The sequence below is a fragment of the Falco biarmicus genome, chromosome Z, assembly GCF_023638135.1.
Source record: "Falco biarmicus isolate bFalBia1 chromosome Z, bFalBia1.pri, whole genome shotgun sequence".
NCBI lineage: Eukaryota > Metazoa > Chordata > Aves > Falconiformes > Falconidae > Falco > Falco biarmicus.
Genome location: NC_079311.1, coordinates 45,441,199 through 45,458,302, shown reverse-complemented (window position 1 = coordinate 45,458,302; position 17,104 = coordinate 45,441,199). Strand labels below are relative to the sequence as shown.

Sequence of the window (17,104 nt, the reverse complement as noted above, 5' to 3'; positions counted from 1 at the left end):
TTTTCCACTCTTTTTTTTTTTTTTTTTTTTTTCTTTGTTTTCTCATTGGTAGGTATATGCCAATACCAAAGATGCTAGGGTTAGGACCTGGGGTTTACAAGCACATTTCAAGTGTTGAATCAAATTAATAAAAAATATTGTAATAGCAGTACCACCTTTTCAAGATCATACAGATGGATATATAAGCTATCACTTCTGCAATCAAACAACAGATGACTGAAGATTCTGGCTGGACATGCATATTTGCAATGAACTAGATAAATTTACAGATATTAAGATCCAAAATTAATAGTTGAAATCATATGCACAGGTCACTTCTGCTGTCTTTCCAAGTACCATATGTTCCTACTCTTATTGGCTGTTTCCTACTACCCAGAACTATGTAGGGAGCTGCTCAATACATGTCTAAAAACTGATTTTAACAAATCTCCCGAGACATCATTGATCGCAATCCAAATGGAAGATTTTTCCCTAGGAAAATACATAATGTACAGTAGGCAGCAATTACAACTTTTTTTCCCCCTTTGTCCCTTTTCAGAATAGGTTTAAGCAGGAGGCAGACATCCTTAACCAACAAAACAACACACGTATTTTCCCTTTGCATTACTTTGTGGGTTTATATTATACATTCAATTGATTAATAAAAAGGGAAGTGTTACTTTATTGTTCCTCATTCACATTACCTACTCGACATCCACATAAGGACTTGTCTTTTCTGTGTTGAAGTTCTACATTCCTCTAACCACCATTATGTTAAACTGTTCTTCCTCAGTACTTCTCTTGAGTTCCTCCATCCCGGCTCCCTGCATGTGCCACGACCAAAATCCCCAAACAGTTATTTTGCTGTACCTTTTCTTCTCTTTCTTGTCTTTAACATAATCTTCAATTCCAAATTTTCTTTTTTTTCCTGGTTCTTATGCAAAAACCAAATTCACTCACCTAGGTTCTCATCATTAGGAAACAAAAATGCCCAATACAAATCCTACTGTATTCATTGATTGAATTGTGACTTCCTCTTTTGAATCTTAGCACTATGGAAGAAGCAAACCAACTGCAAACTTAAGAACATATAAAAGATACTAAGCCCTTGGCTTAGTATCTGAGCCACAAACAGGAAGCCAGTATTAGTTCCCAACCATTATAGATCAAGATCGAGATCATTAAGACAGTAACTGCCATTGTTATTTGTTTTTAAAGCTCCAACCCATTTAAAAACCAAGAGAGCCCACAAAACGACCCAAATGTTCTTCTGGACAAGTAGATAACGGAAGTTTTCCAACTGTCACACTAGCAAGTACAGTCTTTTGCTTACTAGTGAGCTGGTTGTTTGGGTTGGGTTTTTTTTACGTCCCTCTTCTCTCTTCAGAAAATACAAGCATGTGTGGAAAAAAGGTTATCCCTCTAGATAAAGTATATTCATTACAAAAGACATCTGAAGGCATTAGGGTATTTTTAAATTGTTTTAATTCCAGAAGTAAACTAGTAGAAAATCTAGATACTTGGAAGTTATAATGCTGAGTGTCAAAGAAAAGCCCTGAACAACACAGGTGCTTGAGGATTTCCCTTTCCTAAATCTGTACCTCCAGTCTGGGCACTCTGTTGTTAGAAGCATTTCTGACAGATACCAGCCTACACTGAAGAATCCACTACATGTGATATAAAGCAACCCTTACGATATATACCACCAGAATATGTTACATTCTTCCTTGATGTAAGGTCTACATATAATCAGCCAAGAGAAGTATGAAACAAACTTTTTCCCCAGAGGCCAGAGCCAAAATAATGTGTTTTAAGATACAGGTTTAAGTCTCCTTCAGCAGCAGACAAATGTTCGACCTGCCCTACTTGAACATTTAACAGCTGAAGCAGAACACAGGAGAAGAACACAACTTCTTCCATCTGAATCCTAAAAGAAACAAGCAGGTTTAGAATGTCTTGAAAGAAAGCATATATAGACAAACTGATTCACAGGTTCCATGCTATGAATTCTAACACTCCCATAAGTTCTGACTAAACCACCTAAGTCCCCAGACTGAGGCCAGTTTTCAGACACACTGGGAAGGTTGAACAACATCTCATTATTTTTTCCTGTCAGTCTAGCTTTTTAGGCAGTCACCCCTAAAAAGCTTTGTGTAAGACTGAGACAACTAACTTTGCTAGTTGTGGCAAAGAAAAGGAAACCTGTGACAAGGATAACTTTGTCCATTACAATTCCTTTATTAATGGTACAGTGCAGCCACATCAACTGGAATAAATACAGTTATTTGTAAGTAATACAAAAATATAACCCTTCATAAAGTTTATATTGTGCTAGGAATTAGGCATTGAGCTTTAAGAATCAATACATGACATTTTCTCTTAAATAATGTGGACAGGTACGCTCAGCAATTTTCTCCAATTTGAAGACAAACAAATGAAGAGCAGTTTATTAGTTCAGTGTATCCATACATCACACCTCAGCTAAGATTTGAGAGCAAACTTAAGAGTTTTTTCCAAGTTTTCCTTTCGCCACTGTCCTCTATTGCACAGTGGTTCTATAGCCAAACAGTGAATTGAATTTCTGATAGTAGCATTTACTAGCAGATGCAGAAAAGCATTACTCAGACAACCAGCTTAAGGCACCATGGCTTCCACAACAGACACATGAAATTACTGGCAAAAAATTTTATAGGTGGCTGAGTGTTTAGCTACAGTACTATGAAGAACAACAATCTATTCTTCAAATATATTCTTGACAATATATTCAGTTGACAAGTGTAGCGTTTATTTATTCTTAAAAAAAAAAAAGTAAAATATAAGATTTTGACATTACTGCAATCCCAAGAATGCCTCAAATCTTTGAAAAAAAAAAAATTCCCCCTTCATCCCCCAATGCAAAAAAATCCAACTGTCAGTCCTGCAAGACAATGCTTTTACAGACTTTTTAGAAGTAGTTTCCAACACGTTATATAGCAAAAGTTCACTCAATTAGTTTGTTCTCTTTTAAAAGAAAAGTATATCTAAATGCTGAAAACTGCTCTGCCTTTCCCCTCCCCAGCCCCTCAATTCTGTCTTGTGTCTCCTGCTATCAACAGCACTGGCAAACAATTCATTTAAATTAAATCAAGTTTCTCCTGAAGTCCTAAAGAGCAAACATAAATCCTTGATTTGCTCAAGACCTCCTTCCTAATAACGTCTGATGATACTGCCTGACAGTTAATACGAAGTGGAACTAACATCTTGATAGCACTTGCCACAAAGACCCAAACTACCTTGTTAAAATTCCCTTAAACCCTAGAGTGAAAAGCAGGATTTGAATAGGATAGGACAAGGACTAAATTCATAAAATTGCACTACAGAAATTGTGCGTTCCAAATTATGCATGGTAATTCAGACACAGAGCTACAGTTGAGACATACCCACAGAAAATGTTCCCAGCCACATCACAAGCCAACATCAAAAGATGACAAACATGACAAAGTCATTGCAGCTTACCTAGTTCCACTCACTGAGTAGGAGACAGAAAAAATTTAAGAGAAAAAAAAAAAGTAGATGTGGAATCACACATACTATAGGAATTATTTAATTTATCAGTTCTAACAATATCCCCTCCATTTATTTCCCTACATTTTAGAGTAGTCCTGGCTGCACTTACTTGTAATAAATAACCAATACCCACTATAGTGTTGCTATGTTAATCTGCAAAGGATTTCATTTGGCCAAAGCCCTAGCTCTTACCTGCATGTGGTGCAGGGAGTCAATGAGGTTTTTCTGTGCCTTACAGTAACACCAATCTTCAAGTCAGCCATTTTGTTGCCAGTGTAGTGAACAACCCCAAGGTTCTCCCCATTTTCCTATGATAAATGCCAGCAGCACATAAAATGCTAAGTTGTCTTCCATTACCTCTTTTGCCTTAATGCCCAATGAACAGAAATCTTGTTATGCTGCTTCTGCATCTTTTGTGCCGGAACCTTTAAAGTTTGTCAACTTCCATACTGTCATCCATTTCCTGAATTTCAGCGAAACACTTCCTCAGAAGTAAACTATGCAGATCATGTGGTGTCATATATATAGAAATATATATACTGTTTCTTATATGTGACATAACTCAGATTCCAGTAACTTAATGAGCAACAGCAATTTCCTCCATTTCAAACAAACTTAACATAAATAATCTGAATTAAAGGAACACCTTCAACCATGACAGCTGTGTGAGCATATAAAAAATAACAACTATAAAGAACAAATCTTGCTGTTGTTACCTAATCATTGCCTTCCTGCACTACAGGCAGGTCCTGACTCAATGAATAGCAACATTTTCTCACATACAGCTAAGATCTAGATCTGAGAATGACACAAAACTGGGAAAAAAGGTTGGAATAACATTCTGTATGTTAAAAAAAGACATTCTTCACTTAAGTGAACTACCCATATCTTAGGGTCAGAGAAGGTCCTGCTCCACATGTGTCCAGATCCCTGAACAACACGTAACTTCAGGATACAGTTTATCTGTAAGAACCTAAACCAGCCTTCTACTTCTACTGCATGGCTGGGTTAATGATGAATTAATACAAGAAAACTGAAGTCACCTTGCATGATTGGTTTTAACCTCAGTTAGCCAAACAGACACATGACACCAGAGTACCTGCAAAAGCAGTGCAAATATAAAAGCTTCATGACAAGGGAGATAAAAAACAGAGCAAAATACAAGCAGCATGGGTTTCCTCAGTGGTTGTTCACTATTTTGTGTTCTGGCAGATTAAAGAAGTTATCTTCTTTGAGTTTAAGATGTTCTGGTAAATCTAGCTGTCTTTTTGCTTCTTCAATGTCTTCTTGAATTGCTGAAATGAGCGCCTCTGAAAAAAAAATAAGAATAGGGGTATTTAAAAGCTGGTTTAAATTCTGAACACACAATAGCAAGTGAAAATAAGGTATACCACAGAATATCAGACAACAGTCCCAGAAGTAGAATATAATTATTACCATGAGGTTTGAAAGGCAAAATTCTTTGGTTTTAAGATGCCTTTTGGTTTTTGATTAGTTTTGTTTTTTAAACATGCCAGAGTTGCACTTTTCACCATTATAAGCACTACCCTCTCCTTGTTCCAAAAGACATTTCAGCACTTCTTTTCAATTCTAACAGAGCTGCATTTAAAAAAGTAATCAACAAACAAAACTGATGCTTTTATAACAAGCATGTGATTTAAAATTACTCGTCAGAGAAGTGACACAACAGTACAATTTTTTAGTCTGAAACATTGGAGAATGTGGGGGTTTGTTTCTGGCATTTTTAATTAAACCAACTTGTACACTTAGCTTATGGAAACATTTTACTGAAATTTCAAAGTTTAAGAGATAAAATACCTCTTTATGGAAAGAGACAGTGCAGACAGTATTTGCATGAATAAGACAAATAAGATACTAGCTTGAGGGAGAGCTGCAGTACTGACCTAAGGAATCAAAGTTTTTTTCTGGTCGAATATATCCAATTATGACTATACTAAGAATTTCTCCGTAAAAGTCTTCTTTGAAGGTATGGATAATGTGTGTTTCCTAAAGGAAGAGAAATAAATATAATGAACCTGGAGTTTATTTCCCTCACTGTAAGGATGTAGAGCTAATATCCCCAATTCAAATTTTCCCCAACACACACCAATAAAAAGGAGATCTATCTTAGCATGTTTAATGCAAGATTTAAAAGCTAAAGCTTTTGATTATGTTAGGAAGGAGAGCTGTACTTTGCACAGAATTTAAGAACTACTCACTGAAGAGTATTCTGATAGCCAAAAAAAAAGACAAGACATATATTACTCGGGAGAAATGTTTCACCACTTCTCAGAGTTGAGATTTCCAAGGCAGCAAATCACAAAGTTTAATGTTTCATCACTAAGTTGATGCATCCAAATAGCTACGAAGATTTTGATTGAAACAGTTGGCTTAAGGACAACTTTTACAAGCAGCCTATGTGGGACACTGAATGATAAAGTTCAAGGAGTGAATTCAAGAATAAGTGCTTTACGCCCAAAACCATTTTATGTACACTTCCCTCTCCAACACAGGCCCACCCATAGCATATAACAACAGAGATATCAGATGGAAAGCTTCTGACTACTTGCTCAGAGAAGTTATTTGCAAAAATTTTAAAAGGTACACTTTTGCATTAGGACAAGCACATTACAGAGCCTTCAAACAATCGGAACCTTAGAAGCAGAGATTCATGCCCAAATAGAAGTGTTTTAAACAATTAAAACAGAGCTCAAAAAGACTCAGAAAAAACACCAGCACCTGTTAACAAGAAAAACACAGTTGTCACAGCTCAGGATGTTAACTCAGCTCCTCCATCTTACTATGTACCTTCAAATATTTATTCTGCATATCAAGCCACAGCACCTCATGTACAGATTCCATCATTTAAGAGAAGAATTATCAGGAAACCATTACAAATGAAGATGCCCCAACATCTCTTGTTTGAAATATAGATAGCTGACAGAGAACAATATATTAGTATATTCCAGCTCATGCTAGGGCTCTTATAACTAGTAAATTCAATGCATCTATCAAGTTTAGTTAGCCATCAACACCATAAGCAACCACCATTTCAGAAATACTGTTGAATTTTTGTTTTGGAAGTATTTAATTAATGATGGAATAGAAAGAAGATAAACTTTATTCACCTACAGCTGCATACTCTCCGGACACTGAGAGTATTTCCTTTTCTGAATATGAACATATGATATAGAAACCAAATACATTTCTAAGCACAAACAGAATTTGATCTCATTTATGGATCAAGTTCTGCTTATCTTATTCAAACTCAACACCTGACTCATTTATTATAATGAAAATCCCACACAAAGCAAAATTCTTACCACTGATTTCTTAATATTCTTATAGAAAGGATTCCATCCTATGCTCAAAACCATTTTATGCACATCTCCATTTCCAACACAGGCCCATCCATAGTATATACCAGTAGAGATATCAGACGGAAAGCTTTCAACTACTTGGTCAGAAAAGTTAGCTGCAAAAATTTTAGAAAGTGTAAAGCGTGAGTGACTTTATGTAAGTCAAGGGCATAACAGAATCTTAAAACAGTTAAAAGACAGGCTCTGCCTACATACTACTTACATACATAACACTGATGGTAAGAACCATGCAACGTGCCACCTGCCAAAGTATAAAATATAAACCAGCTTCACAAAATTCAGTTCCTGTGATAATACCAGCGATATCACGTCTTTTATGCTATATTTTATAGTTGTATTTTATATTTTTATATAGTTATATTTTATAGTTATACACAATCTCTTCTATGGCAATAATTAAAAAACATGTAATATATCCAGTAAGAATGCATTTCACTCTTAGGATAACTATCACAGCTTTAATATGGTGAAAGATGAAAGGGTGGGGGAAAATCAAGTCTCTTCTGCACTATAAAATAGCATCTCAGAACTATTTACTTGTTAGTAAAATAATTACTTATGAAATACAGTATGTAGAAATAAATGAGGCTATGATTAAGTCATCTGACAATTTTGTACAAGTTGCCTTTCAGAGGCACCTCAACAAAAAATTCCCTCCCCTATTCCCTGATACCAATACACCATTATCACACTGTCGTCACAAATCCAGCACCTCAAGGCTGGTCTTGCAAAGTTTCCTTGTCTCCCAGGAGTGGTGCTGCACGTTGACTTCACTGCCTGTTTGAGACAGGCTAAAATTCAGTTTGATTACACATCTACCTGTATCTAGACAACTGAAACAGAGACGAGCAACAGGAAAATCTGGTTTTTTGCAGGCCAAGTCCACCTGCTCTTTTTTTTAACCTCTGCATTGCTCCCCTTGACCTTCCCTCCTTACAGCTATTCCCAGTGCCTACACTCCCTCTCTTGTTCTCATCTGAGGTTTATGAGAACGGGTATTTTCCAAGCTTCCGCTGGGCAACAGCGTGCATATGATCACATATCTACATCCTGTACATCATTGCGACGATGGTTACTGATTAAACGAACAAAAACCAAGACTGAAAGCAACCAGTTTAACATAAGGGGGGGGGGGGGGGGGGGGGGCGGGTAGTGGGGGTGGTAATAACACGGAAGAGAGTACAAGACTCTGCAAGAAAAAACGTCAGAAAAACTAACACGGTACAAGCCAAGCCTATTCACCGAGAGTGAAGCAATTGTGCAGGAGGGCTGGGCGTCGCCGGCGGCCACCCGAAGGCTGGCGCCGCACCGCGCCGCGCCCCCCCCGCAGCCCCGTCCCGCCGGAGCCGCCCGGCCCCCCCGCTCACATGGCCGGAGAAGTTCAGGCCGCTGAACGCCCCGGGCCCGGTGGCCTCAGGCACCCGGTACGGAGCTCTGGCTCTGCGCAGGGGGCCGCAGCTCCCGGCTCTGCCGCGGCGAACGCCTCGCCGCTGGTCTTCAACGGGAGCTGTCACCCTCGCTCCGCCGGGGGAAGCGGCGGTAACGTCCCGGCACCGGCGCCGCGCACCCCGCTCCCCGCTCACCGGTGGGGATGCCCAGCTCCTTGGAGCCTCTGCCGAAGCCCTTCACCACCTCTCCGCGGCAGAAGTAGGGCAGGTGCTTCATGGCGGCCGGCAGACAAAGGCGCCCGGCCGCCACCACCTCCTCGCCCGACGCTCCCCGTAGCCACACCCCCCCGGCTCGCCGCGCTCGCCGCCGACTTGCTCTAGGCGCTACCAAAAAGAGGGGAGGAATCACGCGGACCGTTACCGTTTGCAATCGACGCCACTTTCTGACAGGCACCTGCCTCCCCCCCACAATGGACTTAACCACACTGCCTCACCCACCTCACGCACGGGGGCGGGGGGAGGCCTGCGGATGCGCGGGGCTGGTCGCGGTCGCTCAGCCGCGCTCGCGGCCGGAGGGGGAGGCCTGCCCGGCGGGGGAGGGGGCTGCCGCCCGCGGCTCTGCCCGGCGGGGGAGGGGGCTGCCGCCCGCGGCTCTGCCGCAGCGCAGGGCAGCGCCTGGGCCCGGCTGGCAGAGGGCGCTGGTGCGGCGGCAGGCTCCCCGCCGGCTGGGCCGAGGCGGGCGGGCACACCGCGCTGGGTGTTGTTGACAGACCCCCAAGCCCCGTCCCCCCGTGTCACAGGCCGGCCGCGCGCTCTCGGGCCACCCGGAGGGTGGCGGCGCCCGCCGCCCGCGGGCTGTGGTAGGCGAGGCGGGGGCAGGCCGCTGGCGGGGCGTACGGCTGCCCCTGGAGAGCACAGGCCCGCGGGGCGCGCAGCGGGTTGCTCGTTCTGGGAGCTCAGCCGAGGGGTGTCTGCGGGCAGGGTCGGGCGGCAGCGCTCAGGGCGGGCCGCGGTCGGTTTCCAAGCGCACGGGGTGTCCTTCACTGCCGGCGACAGTCGGCGGTCATGCAATGGGAACAGCAGCAGCCGCGCAGGGTGACTGGCAGTTGCACCATCTTGGCCCTCTCACTTGAAAAGCTACATCTTGGGCCCTGTGGCTGTGCATAGATATAACAATCGTTTCTGCCTTAGTAACTCGGGTTTTGCCTTTTCTTTCAGAAAAGGTAAAATGCTTCAGAGCACAGCAGACATTTGGGAAATGTCTGAGAACAGATCTTTTTGTTACATGATACCAGCGAGCTGTAGCTGTTGTTGGTTTTTTTTACTCACTTATGATTTGTCATCATGTTCACATCTCCTTTCCTGTCATTAGCGCTGGTAGGGCAAGAATTTTCTTTGGGGAAAAAAACGTCAAGCCAGAAATGCTCACCCTGCGTTCACTCTATACTTCAAAGAAAGTGAATGGTAACTCTGTATTTCCCTTCCTTCACTTCCTGTTTCCAGGTGCCTTAAACGTTGTAGTTGTGTTGACAGATCTCATTAGCACCGTCTTTTCTATGGCCCTGATCTGGCTCAAATGAGTTTACATAAATTCAAAGTAATATTACTAAGTCTGAAAAACTTCCCTTAATCTCTCTAAAGTACAGAGCAGACAGCCTGCCAGCAGACAGTATGTATCAGTGGCATATATGCCATTTGAGTTCTGGGGTCTCATTCAGCACTGCTATGCTGTACGTAAGCATATTTGTGTATAAACACATATGTTTGACGTGTTTACACGTATGTTTCTATGTCTAGAAATACCGCCAAAGTCCTGGAAGTGAATTTCCAGTCTTTCCCCCTTTCTCCTCTAGAATGCATTTTTACCAGTTTGATGTAAGCTACAACAGCAATTCAGGATTTACCTCTAATTCTTTTAGCTATTTTTTTTTTAGTGGGAAAAGCAGACTTGTGCTTATATCTAATTGTGTTCCAAGTAAATAACTTCTAATGAGAACTGTCCTGAGAAAACTTATATGTCATACTATAAAACACTGAATGCTATCAGTTCATGGAAACTGGACACAAACTATTTTATATAAGAAGGCCACAAGTATTTTTTAAAGTGGTTCTCAAACTTGCCCTCTTCTTTTTTATTTTTCTCTTACCTGATTCCCCACCATCCTTTTCATGCCAGCATTTAAATTCATTACTTCAGTTTGACTATCTTTGACTGACTTAGAGAATCCTTATATGTGTAGCTGTAGATAAACAACAGTGGTGGAAGTATATATGTAAGAAGGAAAAGTGGAAGAGAAGGATGTCCTAAGTATGCTACTACTGTGTATATTCTGTTTTGCTGTCTCCAAGCATATAGAGAATAATGTTACAAAAAGTCTTTTCAGTAATACATCATAATGGAAGTGTCTTGGCTATTAAGTCCAAATCCCAAAGCTGTTGCGTAGTTGCTTAACTAATGACAGATCATTAACAGTTGACCATGTGGCCACTAGAATTGTTTATTTCAGCTGAAGAGCAAGAAACAAAACAAAAGCAATTATATTTTACAGAATATGTTTCTTCCTGGTAGTAATGAATTATGCACTAGGTTATAATTCTTATTTAAGGAGATACATATCCATCTTTTCAGAATAAATGTTGATGTTCTTCTGATATCCACAAGATGGCAACCAATGACTTCTTTTTCAGCATGCATAGGTTTGGGTGTGAGGTTTACAACCTCAGTAACAAAGACCTCCGGAAATAGGAAGTCAGGGAAGTATTTGTTTAAGAACTACATGGTTAGGTAATTTCACAGAAGTCTAACTGATGATTTCTGTGTCATTCTGTCAAAAAGTTGTGAGTTGTGATGTTAATAATTTTTATCAGTCATCACGGTGGGTTGCAGGGATCCAGCTAAAACTTAAGCGGTCCTTAATATTGGACATGTTTTTCTTTTGCTGTTAATTGTACCTAGTTCATATTGGAGGGGGGGATCCTGAACAATTAGAATTTAGTTACGTGTACTGAAATTTAATTGAGTTAGTAGACATAACCCAAAGTGTCACCAAATTTTAGTGATGAGCGTGTTTGCTAGCATTGTCAGCCTACAGAAGAGCAGTTTTATAGTCCATGCCTGCAACGACAAAGTCTGCCACTATTACAGGCAGTGGTTCCCTGCTTATGCTACTTTATCTACAGCTATTGTTGTTAGTGAAAAGTGTTTAAATATTTGTCTAGTGTATATATACAGCCATAAAAACCAGAATAAAGAAAACAGAGTATGTGTTACGTCATACAATCATAGAATCATGGAACTGGTGGAAGGGATCTTAAAGATCACCTAGTTACAACCCCCCTGCCATGGACAGGGACACCTTCCACCAGCCCAGGTTGCTCAAAGCCCATCCAACCTGGCCTTGAACATTTCCAGAGATGGGGCATCCACAGCTTCTCTGGGCAACATCACCACCATCACAGTAAAGAATTTCCTCCTAGTATCTAATCTAAAGCTGCCCTCTTCCAGTTTAAAGCCATTCCCCCTTGTTCTTTCACTGTGTGCCCTCATAGAAAGTCCCTCTCCAGCTTTCTGGTAGGTCCACTTCAGGTACTGCAGGGCTGCTGTAAGGTCTCCCCAGAGCCTTGTCTTCTCCAGGCTGAACAACACCAACTCTCTCAGCCTGTCTGCGTAGGAGAGGTGCTCCATCCCTCTGATCATCTTCATGGCCCTCCTCTGGACTCACTTCATCAGGTCCATGTCCTTCTTATGTTGGGGGCCCCAGACTTGACAAGAGTGGAGCAGAGGGGAGAATCACCTCCCTCGACCTGCTGGTCCCGATTTCTTTATGCAGGCATTAGTAGTACCCGTTCTTTATTGTAATCTAATGCAGTCTTGGTAGCCATCACACTAATCTGCTGTTACTTCTAGAAGAAAATACTCTTTTCAAACAGAACAAAACTTCAGACTTTAAAAAAACCACCAAATCTCTATTCCAGACTAAAAGACAGAAAAAATACTTTTAAAGCAGGTATGTTTGTTAGCTGTTCTTGCAAAATTATTTTGTATATATCTTTGTACTCTGATTTCACCACCTTGTCTCAGGCCACTAGAAGTAAGGCATGCCAGAGTGTCCTTGGACTGAACTCCAGAATCAATGAGAGTTTTGTCATGTGGGGAATGGAAACTTCCAAGGAGCTGGTTAAAATGCTACTAGTATTACTACACGGCACTTTTTTCTCTGAGTCACCTCCTGAATATTTCACCAGACCTGGTGTAACCAGAATTTCCAGCTTGGCTAGGACAGCCCTGAATATCCCAGTATCTCACAGATATTTTTTGCTATTTTTCTATCTTATATGGAAGAAATGGGATATTCCTGCTCTAACCTTAAGCCATGCCTAGGAATGCACCGTTTTGCAGCAGGAGATGGGGACTGTGGCATAGGGTTGTGGTGTGATACAAGTAATTTGTTTTACTGTGAAATAAGATTGAGTATGTTATGCATTGCATTAAATGTTAGTTAGTATGATGAGTCTACAACACTTATATTCAGTCTGGTAAACTGACACGGGCCCTACACTGGTGACATTATAGTAGGGGTCTGCTACAGGCCACCCAACCAGGAAAACCAAACAGATGAGTCCCCCTACAGACAGATAGGAGCAGCCTCACATTCACAAACCCTGATCCTCATGGGGGACTTAAACTACCCTGGTATCCGTTGGAGGGACAACGCAGCAGGGCACAAGCAGTGCAGGAGGTTCCTGAAATGCATTGACGGTAAATTCCTTCTCCAAGTGACAGAGGAGCCAACAGAGGAGAGGTGCTATGCTGCACCTTGTTCTTACCAGCAAGGAGGGGCAGGTGAGGAATGCAAAGCTCAAGGGCAGCCTTAGATGCAGTGACCATGAAATGGTGGAGTTCAGGATCCTTAAGGCAGCAAGAAGGGTGCACAGCAAGGTCACAACCCTGTACTTCAGGAGAGCAGACATTGGCCTCTTCAGGGATCTGCTTGGTAAGAGTACCATGGCACAGAGCACTGGAGGGAGGAGGGGCTCAAGAAAGCTGGTTAATATTCAAGGATCACCTCCTCCAAGCTCAGCTGTGATGCATCCTGACAAAGGGGAAGTCAGGCAAAAACACCAGGAGGCCTGCAGGGATGATCAAGTAGCTGTAAGGTCATATATTATGAACTGTGAGGTTTCTTTTTTAATTTAAACGAGCACTTGCTTACTTGTCATACGTCAAATTCTTTCTTACCTCACACACTGTTTGCCACCCTACTGCAGTTAGTTAAAAAAACAATTGGAGTTACTCTATATTGTCCCTACTTCCACCTCTTGTCCAAATAAATGAAAAGAAAATACACATAACCATACATGTACACTTACGTTGTTATATATGCATTATATACCTCATTTATCAGCATTAGGGACAAAACACTTCTTTACTTGCTTTGGAATTTCTCAGTTTTCAATATAAGGGCTAACAGAGCTCCCCACTGTTGTACAGCTGAGGGTGTATTTCAGTACTGCTCCCCAGTAAAGACATCTTTCAAAGCATCAGTCGTTCTCTGAGTGCTGTTTCCATTCATCTGATGGATGTGAGGTGATTTTTCTGTCTTTCTCAGATTAGGCTGACTCATTATTTACTTCTTCTTTGGTTTACTGAGTGGAATAATAATATTTTTATCTTACCCTTTGTTATTTTGGAAGTTCACTATAAGTGAGTGCAATTTTTAGCCATTCTTCTCTTTCACTGAGTCAGTAGTCTGTAGGGAGAGTCTTTTTCTCCTCTTTCTGCCATTAACGTGTCTTTGAAGAGTCTTGATCTCTCAGTTCTTTGTTTCTAGCTCATGCTAGCAGATAAGGCTGTGAAATCTCTTTTTGGCACTGCAATTGTGCAGCAACAGGCAGTCATAGGACACCCATCTATTCATCCTCTTCAGTTCTTCCTAGGGTAGAGATCTTTAGTTTTGCTTTTTCAACACTTTCTCCAGTGAAAGTTGGTTGCTCAAGAAATAGAATGTGTATGGAGAAAGGCACTTTATCAAGGAAGGGAAGAAATAACCTATCCAAATCATCTTAAGTCTGTCATCAGTCTAGTCACGATCAACTAAACACCTTTCCACATTACCTTCCCCCCAAGGCCAAATATTCGCTTCTGCAGGTCAGACCTTATACCTAAAACCATCACACAGAAGGACTGCTTACACTTATTAATCCCTGTCAGAAATGCCTTTGCCACATTACTTTCCAATCTGTGTTAAACTGGTGATGTTTGCCTTTATCTCAGGTATAGCTTTGTAACAGTATCTTTGTTTGCTAGCCTTTGAGTTGATGAACATTTGTATCTTCATTGCCTGGAAGGTATGCATTCCCTCTTGGAAATGAAACAGTGCATTTTCCTGCTCTCTGAAGCTACTTGCTTTCTCACTGACATTCCTCAGCAGAGACACTAGTTTGTTAACACACTGACTTCCAGAGGTACTTCTATGCATGTGTATCTACAGAAAAAAAATCATATGATAAGCAAATGACATCAGTAACTAGCTTTTGTGTGGGCCAGCTATGTTTAAAATGTATGTAAATATGTTGTGATGTAGCAGTTTCTACATGTAGATAAAATATACTAAAGCTCCTGGACAAAATCAAGCAGAAAAAGGAAGCCTACAGAGGGTGGAAGCATGGACAGGCAGCCTGGGAGTAATACAGATAAATTGTCTGAGCAGCCAGGGATCAGGTTAGGAAAGCTAAAGCCCTGATAAAATTAAATCTGGCGAGGGACATCAAGGGCAACAAGAAATGCTTCTGTAGGTACATTGGTGGTAAAAGGAAGACTGGGGAAAACATGGTCCCTCTCTGGAAGGAAATGGGAGACCTGGTTACCCAAGTCATGAAGAAGGCTGAAGTACTCAACAACTTTTTTGCCTTGGTCTTCACTGGCAAGTGGCGTAGCCACACCACCCAAGTCACAGAAACCAAAGGCAGTGCCTGGGAGAATGAAGAACTGCACACTGTAGGAGAAGATCAGGTTTAAGAACATCTAAGGAACCTGAAGGTGCACAAGTCCATGGAACCTGATGAGAGGCATTAACAGGTCCTGAGGGAAGTGGTGGATGAAGTGGCTAAGCCACTATCCATCATATTTGAAAAGTCTCAGCAGTCTGGTGAAGTTCCCACTGACTGGAAAGGGGGAAACATAACCCCCATTTTTAAAAAAGGAAATAAAGAAGACCTGGGAAACTACAGGCCGGTCAGTCTCACCTCTGCACCTGGCAAGATCATGGAGCAGATCCTCCTGGAAACTATGGTAAGGCACATGGAAAATAAGGAGGTGATTGGTGACAGCCAACATGGCTTCACTAAGGGCAAATCATGTCTGACAGATCTGGTGGCCTTCTATGATGGCGGTACAGCTCTGGTGAATAAGGGAAAAGCAACTGATACAATCTACCTGGACTTGTGTAAAGCACTTGACACAGTCCTGCATGAGATCCTTGTCTAAATTGGAGGCACATGGACTTGACGTATGAACCACTCAGTCGATAAAGAATTGGCTGGATGGTTGCATGCAAAGAGTTGTGGTCAATGGCTCGATGTCCAAGTGGAGACCAGTGATGAGTGGTGTTCCTCAGGGGTTGGTATTGGGACTGGCACTGTTTACCATCTTTGCTGGCAACATGGACACTGGGATTGAGTGAACCCTCAGCAAGTTTGCTGCCAACATCAAGCTGTGTGGTGCCATTGATATGCTGGAGGGAAGGGATGCCATCCAGAGCGAGCTTGACAGGCTTCAGAGGTGGGCCTGTGTGAACCTCATAAAGTTCATCAAGTCCAAGTGCAAGGTCCTGCGTGTGTGTGTGAGTGCAGTCCCAAGCACAAACACAGGCTGGGTAGAGAGTGTTTTGAGGGTAAAGACATGGGGGTGTTAGTTGATGAGAAGAACAACATGACCAGGCAATGTGTGCTTGCAGCCCAGAAAGTCAACCATATCCTGGGCTGTATCAAAAGAAGCATGGCCAGCAGGTTGAGGGAGATGATACTCTCTCTCTACTCCAGTCAGACCCCAGCTGGAGTACTGTGTTCGGCTCTGGGGCTCCCAACATAAGAAGGACATGGCCTGACGGAGTGAGTCCAGAGGAGGGCCATGAAGATGATCAGAGGGATGGAGCACCTCTCCTACAATGACAGGCTGAGAGCTGGGCTTCAGCCTGGAGAAGACAAGGCTCTGGGGAGACCTTACAGCAGCCCTGCAGTACCTAAAGGGGGCCTATCAGAAAGCTGGAGAGGACTTTTTACAAGGGTGCATAGTGAAAAGACAAGGGGGAATGGCTTTAAACTGGAAGAGGGCAGCTTTAGATTAGATACTAGGAGGAAATTCTTTACTGTGATGGTGGTGAGGCACTGGAACAGGTTGCCCAGAGAAGCTGTGGATGCTCCCTCCCTGGCAGTGTTGAAGGTCAGGTTGGATGGGGCTTTGGTATAAGATCTAGTGGAAAGTGTCCCTGTCCATGGCAGGGGGGTTGGAAATAGATGGTCTTTAAGGTCCCTTCTTCCAACTGAAACCATTCTGTGATTCTATGATAGCTGGTATTATCTACTGAACAGCTTCTGGTAATTACAGAAAATACTAGCAACTACCATTCATGTGTTACTAAATAATGTATAAGAGACAAAGCTTGTTTGATTACTTACTGGTGTGATTCAGATATTGCAGAAATATGACATAAAGGTGTAGAGCGTGATTCTTTTGAAAGCTTATATCAATGTGTTAAAAAATTCACTTGGCTTTTGAATCACTATTTCTCTTTCCAGTGCCTTTTCTCCATA

General features: G+C 42.0%; 1 protein-coding gene across 1 annotated transcript; it reads right to left on the bottom strand.

Annotated features, from left to right (window-relative positions):
* Positions 1-2,193: 2,193 nt before the first annotated feature.
* RFK (riboflavin kinase) lies at positions 2,194-8,638 on the bottom strand. The gene is made up of 4 exons (XM_056324033.1): positions 8,489-8,638; positions 6,849-7,000; positions 5,430-5,532; positions 2,194-4,835 (listed from the first exon to the last, which is right to left on the bottom strand). The coding sequence occupies exons 1-4, from the start codon at positions 8,568-8,570 to the stop codon at positions 4,705-4,707; spliced, it is 468 nt and encodes a 155-aa protein (XP_056180008.1). The 5' UTR covers positions 8,571-8,638; the 3' UTR covers positions 2,194-4,704.
* Between the last annotated feature and the right edge of the window lie 8,466 nt (positions 8,639-17,104).